Raw genomic sequence first — 13,735 nt, 5'->3', positions numbered from 1 at the left:
TTAGTAATTTACATGAACATTTTGAAGAGGAAAAAGGGGGGGATCCCTACCAGCACCTCTAAAGCTCTTTAGGCAATGCTTAATATCTTGTGTATTTAGTTTGTACGAAAATCAGTACGAAAGTCTAAAAATCACACTTTATTGTTTTTGAGGGGTCATGTGGTGCTCGTAGGCAGATTTTTGTTACTGTAGGACGGTGCCAGGCTAGCTGTTTCCCTCCGTTTACAGTCTTTATGCTAAGCTAACTGTTTCCTGGCTGTAGCTTCATATTTAGCGGACAAAGAATGAGAGTAGCATTGAACTTCTCATCTGACTCGCAAGAAAGCGAACAAGAGTATTTCCCAAAATGTCAAACTGTTCCTTTAATAAGAGTGTCAATTAAAATTCCATCTTATGTCCAGTCACACTTAACTGAAAAGTACCCGTTTCTCTGTCTCTCTGCCACCAGGAGAAGCTGGATAAAGTTGTTCTGCTGGCAGAGATGGCCAACCTGAGAGAGAATAACCAGCGCCTGCAGGAGGAGAGCCACACAGCCAGCGAGCAGCTGCGCAAGTTCAACAGGCTTTTTACTAACAGTGACAAGACAGAGAGTGGCCACGAGGCTCACTCCTAAACACACGAAACTGACTCAAAGAGGGAGTGATACCTGCAGGAGAAGCTGAAGAGATTCAGGCCACAGAGGGAGGGTGACTGTGAGAGTACCCATGATTCCTTGCACACACACAGCGGCGGCAGAGGTCACAATGATGTTACCTCACTTAGCTTCCACTGGACTGCCTTAAACCATAGAGAGAGCAAGAAAACAGACAAATCATTTTTAAGATGCAACACTCCCCAGAAAGTCTCAACAAGCCTGTGCACAGACCGAGCAGAGACCTTCCCTCTCTATTCTTTGAGCCTGTTTATTTTTATAAACTGAAGTCTTATACTTGTCATGAATATATATAAATACATATGCTATGCCAGACGAGCGAGTAGAAGAGGAAACCGTTTTAGAGAACATTACATCACCTGGAGAGGCCTAATACTGTTCCTGCAGCGATATCAGCCAAAAAAAAAAAAAAGGAAAAAAAAGACTCATTACAGACTGCATCTCCCAGAATGCACTAGAAGTAATGGAAGCTCTACAGACATGGTACTGTAGATAGATGCCTTTGTGGTACAATTGTCATGTATCAATATTACCTATATTGTACTGATATTGACGTACTAAAGAGGGGTGTGTGTGTGTGTGTGTGTGTGTGTGTGTGTGTGTGAGAGAGAGAGAGAGATGGTACTGCGAATACTCCGAAGCATTATGGCACACACACGCATCTGTGCTCAAGGCAAGATGCCTTTTATTACCTTTGGTGTGAGTGTGTGAGGTTGAATGGAATGGTCTGCTATTGGACGTTTTGAGTGATGAACAAACTAGTTTACTTCAAAAAGAACTTGTGGGCCACAATATTCTTCTTTCCTCCGTTTACGTGGATGAACCTGTGGCCCTTTAGATGTGAAACAAGCCATCAGCGTGTTGAGCGAGTGTAAATGGTCGATGTCATGAAGCTCAGTGATATTACTAGTGAAATATCTCTAATGTTGTGCATTGTTTTGAAGTTAATTTTCACTGTTTTCAGCAGTGCCGTATCATCTCAGATCTAAACGTACTGGACAATTATTTTAACCTTGAGTCGTTATCACAGTATGTCTTAAAAAAAAAAATCATCTTTTTTCTAATATTTAAAGCCGTAGTTGTGCACATTTTGTATTCGCTTTGTGGCGGAGACTTTCCATTAAATATAGGCTACAGCCAGCAAACGGTTAGAAGCTTAGCATGACAACTGGATACAGATGAAGACAGCCAGCCTGGCTCTGTCCAAAGGTAACAGAATCTGCCTAGCAGCACCTCTAAAGCTCACTAATCTACACGTTATATCTGATTAGTCTAATCCCAAACAAAAACCAAATTGTAAAAAGTAATTTGTAACTTCCAGGAGTATCTACTGGTTGCCTGGCAACTGGTCCTGGTGTTACACCAAATTCTATAGGCTATCAGATTCTGTGACCTGATTAGCAATTTTATCTTGCCTCTGAAAACATCTTTTTTTTTTCTTCTCGTTTTTAAATACAAACGTAGTGCCCTCATAGTATTTAGATATAAAAACATGTGAATTAGTGAGCTGAAGAGGTGCTGGTATGTGGACTTGCCATTAGACTGAGCCAGGCTAACTATTTCCCCCTGCTTCTAGTCTTTATGCTAAGCTAACCATCTGTTGGCTGTAGCTTCATATTTAACGGACAAACATGTCAATCTTGTCATCCAACTCTCTCCACTATAAAGTGAGTAATGGTATTCCTCACAATGTCAAACTGTTCCTATGATAACGTCTTCTTTGCATACTAATCCCAGCGAAGCTGCCACCAGTAACTTCTGCTTATAGAAAACATTTACTGTACATGGAACTCACTCGACAACACTGAAGCTCCTTCATATCAGAACCAGTCGGTCTGTGCGTATGAGAGGATTTGTCCCTGTGTTCTGTGATATCCCTAATGAACACAAAAGACATTATTTATACTGCTAGCTTGCTTAACACTATTGTCTACTATATCTATTTTTCATACAAAAATAATGTGTGTGTTTTTGGACGCTGGTATTGAATGGACAATACATCCCTGCAGAGGATGACTCTACATCTTCCTGTGTCAGTTTAGATATTGCTGATTAAATTGTAGTAAACGGTCATCTCCTGCTTCGCCCTGTAGGACAGCTACTTGTCTTTTATCAGGAGGTTTCTTCCACGCTCTGACTGGAACTGTTGAATTTTGAAATCCTAACTCACTCAGGTTCCTCAAGATGCTGTTAACGACACTGAACCATCAGTTAGGAGTGGGCGATGTGACGCATTGTAGCCTGAGACAATGTCCATTTGGGTTCTGCCATACTGTTTATACCACTGTAGTTATCCCTTTAATATCTCTGGGTGTATTAGCCCATTTTAGACATATTTGCAAATCAATTAGCAGGACTGTTTCACGGCAATCATGATTATGATTTAAGACTTTGTTTAAAGGTACTTTTGTTTGCTTGATTCGCCTAAAACGGACAAATATGAACAGTTTCTCGATTGATTTTCATGAAGTCGACTATATTGATATCTTCATATGAAATGACTTATGCTGTGACAAGAGGTTATCCATATCGCCCGCTCCTACACAAGGGGGCAACGAGTGTTGCAGAAAACCTGCCATTTCTTCCTGCGTTCATGTTTCCACTTCCTTTATTCCTCTGCAGCCAGTTAAAGTTTCAACTTGGGCTGTGTAACTTTGATACCAGTAACGTTTATACCTATTTCAACCTTTTTGCTTGGATTCAGACTTTCTCAGTCTACTTTATGGTTCAGATTTTCCTCAAAAACAAGCTTTTTATTTCCTGTTTGGACATTTTTTTAGTTCAAGTGACACACTCCTGTTGTTCCTTCTTTAGGAAGTCCTTCATTCATGCAGCTTCGCAGGTGTAGCTGTGACCTTAGTATCTGCAAGTCTCATTGGTTTGCTTATGTTAAAGGGGCAATGTTTCTTTTTTTATATATATATATATATAAAGTTTGATAATGTTATGTATAATTTTAAGCTATTTATAGCATACACAATGATCCCCTGTTGAACAAATTAATAATGCTTTATTCTTATTGGTAATATTGTATACCTAGGTTTGTTTTTTAGATGTTAAATATTTTGATAATTTATTTTTTAAACACATTCCCACTGTTGCAGACAGTAGTGAAGATGAGAGGGTACTGTGTTTTTATTTGTGTATGCCGTATTACTTCTGATCTCTGTACAAACTGATTTGTATGATCCCTCGTTTTCTGGCTTCTTTTCCTGTTTGTGCGTCGGTGCTTTCCGCATGTGGCAGGGGTACAGGATGCATAGACTAAACGTTTTCTTTGGGTTGTAATAACTTGTACATTTAAAAGTGTAAATTATGTTTTCATTATTTTATAAAAAATATATTAAAAATGATTACCAGAACAGTTTCACTTTCAATCTTTTTCAAATGTTAAGACAATTTTCATTCATCCCTCTGAAGTACTACTAGCGCTGCAACTTTATTTTCATTAATCAAAGAAATATTTCACATTTGATGGTGTGTGAAACATCAGGAAAAGCTCAAAGATCATTTCTAAAGCCCAAGGGGACATCTTAAAATTGATTTTATTTGACCAACCGTTTAAAACCTTTAGTTTATTGTATGTTAAATGTCAAGATTGTAGATTTTCTGTTGATCTGTTAACTGATCACTTCTACACCAGAGGGGGGAAAAAAAAAAATTACTGGAACCCTGAACATGCAACTATTTTATAGGAAAAATATTTAAGATACCATTCTCATTAGTCTACATGTACAAAGGCTACATATTTACATCTCCCCCTTGGTATTACATTATAGTAAAAGGTTTTGGGACTGTTGGTCTGACAAAATGTTTGATTAGATCTCTTTAGGCGTGTGCGACATTTCAGTTTTAGTTTGTTTAATAGATAAATCATCTCATCTTTCTGTGAACGATTCATTGATAATACAAATTTGTTTTAACCCTACAGCACTGGCTTCCGTATCCGATAACCAGTTTCTTTCCCCGGCTCAAACAAGAATACAACTTGCATATATATACACATTTTTTTTATTTTCTATTAAAGTTAATTTTATTTTATTAACAAAAAAAAAAAAATTGTATTAAGTACTTATGGTCTTATTTTTGACATTTGAGTTGACAGAACATTTGATAAAACTAAATTTTATACATTCTGACGACAGTATAGTTAATGAAAATGCTCATTTTTAAATTGTTAAGTTATGTATAATCAAGTCACAACAGGGTCATTTACACGACGACCTGAAGCCTCAGCAGGTAACCGAGGGACGACGCGTCTTAAGAGCCACACATGAGGCAATCGTCTCGGTTCTCCAGAGAACACACCATGGCAGCCATGTTGCGCTCTTTGATCTCCTCCTCTGTGGCCTTGACCGGCTCCTGCGCCTCCTTCAGCTTCTCCTTGTTCAGGGTGAACTGGATGGGGTTAGCAGCAGGCTTGGTCCTGAGGTAGTACATCCCTGTCTTTAGACCCTGTGGTGAGAGGAAGAAGGGAGTTTAACATGTTGCATTCATCGTAGTAAGCGCTCTCTTCATCCTTCTGCTCTGCTCTCACTTACTTGTTTCCAGCCGTAGAAGTGCATGCTGGTCAGTTTGCCGTAGTTGGGCTCTGCGATGTGGATGTTCAGGGACTGGCTCTGGTCGATGAAGGCACCGCGGTCGGCGGCCATCTTCAGTACAGTCTTCTGGGAGATTTCCCAAACTGTTTTATACAGCTGCTTCAGATCATCTGGAATCTCGTCAATGTCCTGTTGAAACAAAACATTTATTCACTGGTAAAGTCAGAACAGTCACAATACTAGAGCTGGATTAAAAAAATACATATAGATAAATAAAAATGGGCAGCAGCTTTGTTATTATTTGAGTCCTTTTTCAAGCAAAAATGCCAAACATTAGCTGGTTCCAGGTCCTTAATGGGATGATTTGCTGATCTGTCTTTTATTATAGTAAAAATGAATATTTTTGGCTTTGGACAAAAGTTATTTCAATGTCATCATGGGCCCTGGGAATTTATGGTGCCTCCCAGTACAATTATTAGAAAATTAACCAAATGGAAGTATTTCAACTAACAATCATTTACTCAATTAAAAAATTGTATGGTTGTGTTCAACCAACAGTCCAAAACTCAAGATCTATTATTTACGGTCATTTATGACAAAGATATGCAGCAGCCTTTGAGAAGCTGGAACCTGCATGTTTGGCATTTTTGCTTGAAAAATGTCTGAATCAAATAGATTATAAAAGATAGTTGCAGATTTTTTTTCTCTTTTTTCATGAATAAATAAACGTTTCCTATGATATGCGACCTGGATATGATATGGATGGATTACCTGAATGGACCCGTTGTGACCGATCAGCTGGTTCTTCATCTCCTCACTCCACAGTCCTCTCTCCGTCAGGTCTTTGAGCAGATGAGGATTAACGATCTGAAACTCTCCAGAGAGGACCCTGCGGGTGTAGATGTTGCTGGTGTAGGCCTCTATGGACTCGTTGTTGCCCAGGATCTGGGCAGTGGACGCTGTGGGCATGGGCGCCAGCAGCAGGCTGTTCCTCACACCGTGCTTGGCGATCTTCTCCTTCAGCAGCTTCCAGTCCCACAGGTCGGTGGGCGTCTTGTCCCACATGTCGTACTGCAGGATCCCCTTGCTGACAGGACAGCCTTCGTACGTCTCATAGGGGCCAAGCTCAGCGGCCAGCTCGCAGCTGGCCTCCAGGGCGGCGTAGTAGATGGTCTCAAAGATCTGAATGTTCAGCAGCTGAGCCTCGGGGCTTTCAAACGGGTAACGCATGAGGATGAAGGCATCCGCCAAACCTTGGACGCCGATTCCTATTGGCCTGTGGCGCTTGTTGGACTTCTCCGCTTCGGGCACCGGATAGTAGTTAATCTCTATGATCTTGTTCAAGTTTCTGACGATTACTTTGGTCACAGACGCTAGCTTTTTAAAGTCAAAAGTCTGCTCAGGAGTGACGTACATATTGAGCGCGACGGAGGCCAGGTTGCAGACTGCTACCTCATCGTGACTGGTGTATTCAACGATTTCTGTGCAGAGGTTGCTGGACTTGATGGTGCCCAGATTCTGTTGGTTGCTCTTCCTGTTGCAGGCGTCTTTGTACAGCATGTACGGCGTACCCGTTTCTGTCTGGGACTCAATGATGGCGTGCCACACCTGCTGCGCCTTCACCACACGCTTGACCCGCCCCTCCTTCTCATAGGAGGTGTAGAGCTTTTCAAACTCCTCCCCCCAGCACTCGTCGAGCCCGGGGCACTCGTTGGGACACATCAGAGACCAGTCTTGGTTGCTCTCCACTCTCTTCATGAACAGGTCGGGGATCCACATGGCGTAGAAAAGGTCTCTGGCTCTCTGCTCCTCCTTTCCGGTGTTCTTCTTCAGCTCCAGGAAGTCAAACACGTCAAAGTGCCAGGGCTCCAGGTACATGGCGAAGGCCCCCGGTCTCTTGTTGCCGCCCTGGTCGACATAACGCGCCGTGTTGTTGTAAACTCGCAGCATGGGGACCAGCCCGTTGGAGTTGCCGTTGGTGCCGGCGATGTAGCTCCCTGTTGATCTGATGCAGCTGACCGCCACGCCGATCCCGCCAGCCGATTTGGAGATGAGGGCGCATTGCTTCAGAGTGTCGTAAATGCCTTCGATGCTGTCGTCTTTCATGGCGAGCAGGAAGCAGCTGGACAGCTGCGGCCTGTTGGTTCCCGCGTTGAAGAGCGTTGGGGAGGCGTGGGTGAACCACTTCTCTGATAGCAGGTTGTAGGTCTCGATGGCTGCGTCGATGTCCGTCTCGTGGATCCCAACGGACACTCTCATGAGCATGTGCTGCGGTCGCTCGGCCACTTTGCCGTTGATCTTCAACAGGTAGGACCGCTCCAGAGTCTTGAAGCCGAAGAAATTGTAGGAGAAATCTCTGTCGAAAATGATGGCCGAGTTGAGGCGGTCTTTGTTCTCCAGAACGATGTTGAGCGTTTCCTTTGAGACCATGGGAGAGTGGCGTTTATTTAAGGGATTAACGTAGTTGTACAGGTCCTCCATCACGTCGCTGAACACCTTCTTTGTCTCTTTGTGCAGGTTTGAGACGGCGATACGTGCAGCGAGGATGGCATAGTCGGGGTGTTTAGTTGTGAGAGTGGCGGCAATCTCGGCTGCCAGCGTGTCGAGCTCCACAGTGGTGACCCCGTTGTACAAACCCTGGATCACCTTCATCGTAATCTGGGCCGGATCCACAAAGTCAGTGTTTAGTCCGTAGCACAGCTTCTGGATGCGAGAGGTGATTTTATCAAACATGACGCGCTCTTGGCGTCCATCTGAAAAATAAACAAAAAAAGCCCTTCAGTTAACTCTTCCAGGTCACTGATCACGCCGGCGTGATCAACTCACATGACCAGTTGGTCAGTATGTTTTGGGGATTCGATTTTCATTTCTTTAAAAAGGTATTAAAAAACTAAAAAAAACTAATGGTTATTTGATTTTCATTTTTGAATACAAAATTTGAAATAAGGCGTTTTTTCCTTTTCATTGTCAAAAGGGAATGTGAAAATTTAAAAACATGCTTCGATTTTCATGTTCTATTTCATATAACAAAAAATTAAAATCACTAGAAAACAGAAATGAAAAAAATGCCAGTTTATTCATATTCTGAGACCGGATGTTACATTTCCAAGGCAGTAGCACGTTCTAACACATCCATGAGTAGCACCGGTGGAGCCTACCAGTTCTGCTTTAAACCAGGCTGCAGTTGAGGGAAAATGTAGCCTAACTTCCTGAGCGACTGAGCATCCGTTTTTTGCACCTATAAATATAACAAATATAACGACAACATACCAACATAAATATGGCTATGAAATACATTATGAAATACATAGATTAGGCATACATATATGCCTTAGTCATTATAGTTCAATAGCCTATATGTTTTACTTGTATTTATTTCAGGGGACTTTTATTTATTTCCGTCTATTTATTTGCACGTTATATTCAAAGGAAGTTTGGTTATCTCACAGACTCAGACTAAAAGCAACTAGCAAGTCTGCCTGACATCAGTGCATCAAAGCATATCGCTATCTGCAAACAAAAGAAAATATGAATAAAACACGAGCTTAGCTAGAGCGGGTAACGCTAGCTCTGGGACCCAGGTCACAGGTTAGGTTACACCTGCTAGCTAGCTGCAGCGGCAGCAGCGAACATCAGCTGATAGTTAATTTTTTTAACAATATATTTATTGTTTTTAGATCAGCAAGCTTAACGGCAGCAACAGAAAGTTTGCTGGGACCAGACTTTGGCGCTGTAACGTTAATGTAACAGTAACGTTACAGCTGTGAACTGAAAGTCAAGTCCTCGGCTGGTTTGACTCTTCGGGTGAAGTTGTCTGCGGCGGGTAGAGACAGTCAGAGGAAGGCAGGGAGAGGGCAATAAAGAAATGTGACATTATGAAATAAAAGTCCCTCCAAACATTATCAGAGTATAGATAGGTTTTCAGAGTAATTTTAGCCTGGGCTGAAAGCAACACTGACAGTGGTAGCCTACACTGGCGCTGTCGCATTGGGAATGACAACACCCGGTCTCTGAATATGAAAAAACAGGCCTTTTTCGTTTCTATTTCAGTGATTTTATTTTTTGTTATAAGAAATAGAAAATGAAAATAAAAACATTTTAAATTTCTCCCATCCCCTTTTGACAATGAAAAAGGAAAAAAACTCCTATTTCAATTTTTGTATTTTAAAATGAAATCGAATAGCCAGTCGTTTTGTTTTTTTAATACCCGTTTATGAAATGAAAATCGAATGACCAAAATATACACTGACCCCAGTTTAAGAAGTCACGTTGAGCGCTGCCGTCCACTTCTGTCGAAAGTGCTGGCTTGAAACTCCATTCTGGTTTTTGTTTTATGTTGATAGACCAAGTAAAAATGGAGATATGATCATTTAAACTTTATATTAAAAAAATATTGATGCGTCATAAAACGAAAACCGCGAAAAATGTCTGAACCTGCTGACTGCTCTACAGGTTTGCTTGTTTTGAATGCAGTGGTTGGGAACCACTGCATTAAAGTGAAAAACGAATGGTCATGTCATATAGGTGATGTTGTGCTGAAAAGAAAGATACCAAACATTGGTATGGTAAGCATTTGTTTATGTCGCAATAATAAAAATAAAAAGTACTCAAAAAACGGCCAAAATATCCCAAGACTCCGAAGGGTTAAAGGGATATTTCACCGCTGGAAAGCTGAATATACTTTTAAATTTTAAATCACTTATGTAGTATAAATGTGAAGAAAATTTTTTTTTCTAGGCTAAGAAAAGCCAGGAAATGTGTTTTTGGGTCATGTGGATGAAAGACACCAAATCTCAGAAAGCACTTGCTTCGCTGCTCTGAGTCCACTCCCAAGCCACGCCTACCGTTTACAGACAGAGACGGTCAACTCAATTCAACTGTTTTATTGTCATTTCAGCCATATACACGAAACGTTTCACTGTGGCTCAAGTGGTTACACAATTCAAATACATAAAAACAGCAGTCTCTGAGCGTCTCTCAGCGTTGGGAGTTTCGTTGAAGTTGGATGTAGTCCAGTTTGTTGTCCAAAGAGACACTTGCAAGCAGGATTGATGGGACAGGTGGCCAGCTAGCGTTAGCTTTCCACCTAGCTCATACTCCTGCACATGAGCTAGGAGTATGAGAATCAGAAAGGTTTTATTGCCAAGTACATTTAACACATACAAGGAATTTGTTTTGGTGTTGGTGCACGTCACACATTCTCTAGATGGAATATTAAACCATATAAGTATATGTACACAGTATGTATTAAGTTAAAAATAAAGAATAAAGATATAAATAAAAAATAAAGAGCAAAAATAAAGAGCAAAGAGCATTACAGCAGAGAGAACAGTGGCATGAAGGTGGAGTGTCAGGGTGGTTTCCAGGCCTGGTTAATAAGGCTAGTGGCGGAGGGGAAAAAACTGTCCTTGTGACGTGAGGTTTTGGTCCTGATGGACCTCAGCCTCCTGCCAGAGGGGAGTGTCTCAAAGAGTTTGTTGCCGGGGTGGGAGGGGTCGGCCACAATCTTTCCAGCACGCTTCAGAGTCCTGGTGGCGTATAGGTCCTGGAGCGGCGGCAGATTGCAGCCAATCACCTTCTCTGCTGTCTGCCCTTGTCCTTGGCAGTGGCAGCAGCGTACCAGATGGTGATGGAGGATGGACTCAATGATGGCTGTGTAGAAGTGCACCATCATTGTCTTTGGCAGGTTGAATTTCTTCAGACTGTCCTTTTGTCTTTCAAATCGACAGTAGAACAGGCTAGGTGTCGGTCATTGAAGGGGGACATCCTCCGTGTTTCACCACTGAGGATACCCCCTTACCGGTTAGCATCATCGAGCAACACCGCAGGCTGATGTGCTGGTCTCCGTAGCAGGCGAAGCCTGGCACAGATGGCTGGCTAGCGTTAGCTTTCCACCTAGCTCCAACTCCTACCCTCATCCCGCTTTCCACACACACACCGCTGAGGATGTCCCCTTACTGGCTAGCAATGTATTCTGTATTATCTTGTAGTATCTTTGAACTAGACAGTTAAATAAGTAAAAAATATAAATGAAACGGTGTATTTTTTTATACAGCGTACACAGAGGAGCTGCCTCCAGCCCATCACCTCATGAAGTTACGTGCCCGTATGCATGACAGCGTCACAACGTTGCACTTTCTCAGAGAGGCTATCGTTACGTTAGTAGTAGCATGTTGCTGGTGTTCTTGCCGTGGGATTAACTGTACTAATAAAACCGTTGAAACAACGCGGCCACGCTGCTGTGAACGCTCCCCGAACGTCATTTATCAGAGTCTGGTTGTTACCCCTCTCCTCCACTCCATAGATTTATAACGGAGCTAGCTAACTGCTAATCAGAGCTAATCGTTGCTAACCGAGCCTTCAGTTCTGCGTGCCTGTATCCATTAACTGCATGTATGGACTCGAGCCCGAATAAAACCCTTCATTTTATTAAAATGGCTGTAAAAGTTTTAAACTACAACTCAAAGTTGTTTGAATGACCGAAATCTGCTCAAGGTACAGCGTAGCGTTAGCGTGCTAAGTTGATGCTTTCTCTGCTGAGTGCAGACTGATTTGCTCTCGCGAGTCACGTGACCAAATCGCAGCCTTTGCGATTAGAAAATCGCGTTTTAACATATCGCGATATAATTGCAAATGCTATTAATCGTTAAGCCCTAATTCAAAATCTTAATTAACAGTACAGAAGTATTAATATACTGAAAGTTCTACAAGTAAAAGTACTCACTATGCAGAATTGACAATTTCTGAATCATATTGTATTACAATTAGTGATGCATTAATATGCCCATCACTTTAATATGTTGCAGCTGGTAAAGGTGGATTGGATGTTAACTACTAATACTGACACACACACGAGTAACGTTTGAATCATAAAGTAGCATAAGACGGAAATACTCAGTAAAGTACAACTAAAATTGTATCAAGTACAGTGCTTGGGTAAATGTACTGTGTTATATTCCACCACTACTACTTTGGTGTGGTCATCAATTGTTATTGTTGTCGTTTATAAATAACGTTAAACTAAAAAAAAAAACTAACTAGTTGCAACATAGTGAAGAGCTCAAAGAGTTCACTTTTGTAGGGAAACTATTTGGCTTTCATCAGTGTTGTGTTGTAATGTTTGCGAAATACACTTTGACCATAAATGTATGCAGATTGGAATACTGGAAACAAAAGCAGTGAACGCAGCTGCTTGACACTGAGGTCCAAGAGTCTTAACAAAACTAAAGACAAAGAGCTCACTCACTCTGGCCGACAAAAGTGCCATAGCCTGAGCAAATGAACTAACATTTTTTCAAACTAGAACCTCACTGAGGTCCACGTTGACATTCAGGTAACTGTTAGGCCTGTACTGTAACTTTACATTTTGGCGCCAAATATGACAAAGACTCAATAAACACCTGCAGCAGATGGACTCAGAAATTACATTTTAATAGTCAACGTTTATTAGTACGGCCAGCTAGTCATCAAGCTACATTTTCTAAAACGACATGCTTGTTAACCTAATAGGTGAGTTGACTAAATAATTAGCTGACAGCCTGGCTGTAACGTTACCCTGCTATGTTACACTGGTTAACTAACGTTAGCTTGCTTACCTAGCTAGCTAAGTAAACCAAAGTTAACTGAGAGCTAGCTACCAGCTAACGTTAGCTAACAGCTTCACGCTGTTTCACCGACTCAAGAAAGGCATGCAAGTTTCGGTTGCATGTTACAGTCAGATGGAGGCAGCAGATCAGTCGCTGTCCTTTTATAGTGACTGGTAAATCGGTAAAACCCACAATATTGACAAATAGCACTAAAGCTAACCGAGGCCTGGTCAGTCAGAGCAGAAAACAGCTCACCTCGCTTGATCACATGCATGCTGGCAAAGTGTGATGTTAATCGTCTCCCGAGAAAACAGCAGCTGTCCAGCTACAACGTAATCTTCTCCTCTGTGCGGCAGAACACGAACTCCGTCCAGACCCAGTAGAGAAAGCGCGAATGACTCCAAATTCCCGCTAATGGTGTATTTGTACGGGAGGCGTAACTGCCGTGAGCAGAGATAGACGGGCGCTTTGACCAATCCACAGCAAGAGAACGCGGGACTTTATGTTTGAGGACCAATCACAACAGTTTAGAATGTCAACTTCCTTTTCCGCTCATCAGAAATCTGGCGGGAGATGGGCGGGACAAATAGGTCATATAACATGTTTTGTTTTGTTCTACCTGATGCAAGAATACTAATTAGCACAAGAATGTTTTCACTCTATATTCTTACACATTTTTCTGGACTACATCCACCGTTTCTGGAATTAATTACAAATACACTCTCACTCCCAGGGAATGCACCAAATCAAATATTCCAAATATTATAACTAAAGCAAGCCAGGGAACAAAAATAAGAGAATGGTGCAATGATTTGGGTGGATATGTAAGGAAAACGAGTATATTTCAAACATAATTTAGTACTGCAGCTCTTTCATGTACATAATCCGACCCATACGTTGAATAGAGGTTCCTGTGGTAAGAATATTAGAAATTAATAAACGTATAATTTGCTCTG

At 41.6% G+C, this 13,735-nt stretch overlaps 2 protein-coding genes across 8 annotated transcripts in view; one reads left to right on the top strand and one right to left on the bottom strand.

Annotated features, from left to right (window-relative positions):
- Positions 1 to 4,016, top strand: part of sipa1l3 (signal-induced proliferation-associated 1 like 3) — a 76,166-nt gene extending 72,150 nt beyond the window's left edge. For all 6 annotated transcript variants that reach the window (XM_031296652.2, XM_031296655.2, XM_031296654.2 and 3 more), the window contains one exon: positions 449 to 4,016. In XM_031296652.2, coding sequence (XP_031152512.1) covers positions 449 to 613 — 165 coding nt within the window. In that variant the 3' untranslated portion in view covers positions 614 to 4,016. The remainder of the gene's footprint in view (positions 1 to 448) is intronic.
- A 311-nt stretch (positions 4,017 to 4,327) lies between these two features.
- Positions 4,328 to 13,253, bottom strand: LOC116047711 (ribonucleoside-diphosphate reductase large subunit). 2 transcript variants are annotated; one of them, XR_004897506.1, is made up of 5 exons: positions 13,035 to 13,253; positions 5,965 to 7,946; positions 5,194 to 5,382; positions 4,825 to 5,107; positions 4,328 to 4,785 (listed from the first exon to the last, which is right to left on the bottom strand). XR_004897506.1 is itself a non-coding variant. In XM_031296657.2 (4 exons), the coding sequence occupies exons 1-4, from the start codon at positions 13,051 to 13,053 to the stop codon at positions 4,913 to 4,915; spliced, it is 2,385 nt and encodes a 794-aa protein (XP_031152517.1). In that variant the 5' UTR covers positions 13,054 to 13,253; the 3' UTR covers positions 4,667 to 4,912. The 2 variants fall into 2 exon arrangements, 1 of the variants encoding a protein (XP_031152517.1); XM_031296657.2 differs by having other exon boundaries at positions 4,667 to 5,107.
- Between the last annotated feature and the right edge of the window lie 482 nt (positions 13,254 to 13,735).

This window comes from Sander lucioperca, chromosome 5 (assembly GCF_008315115.2).
Source record: "Sander lucioperca isolate FBNREF2018 chromosome 5, SLUC_FBN_1.2, whole genome shotgun sequence".
Lineage (NCBI taxonomy): Eukaryota > Metazoa > Chordata > Actinopteri > Perciformes > Percidae > Sander > Sander lucioperca.
The sequence above is the reverse complement of the archived record's forward strand: the minus strand, read 5'-3'. Positions and strand labels throughout refer to the sequence as shown.

Excerpts from the sequence above, each read along its gene's own strand:
- LOC116047711 (XM_031296657.2), bottom strand. Across the intron at positions 5,383-5,964 it reads GTCACAACGGGTCCATTCAG|GACATTGACGAGATTCCAGA; the intron begins GTAATCCATCCA and ends TTGTTTCAACAG. Across the intron at positions 5,108-5,193 it reads ACTTCTACGGCTGGAAACAA|GGTCTAAAGACAGGGATGTA; the intron begins GTAAGTGAGAGC and ends CTCTCACCACAG.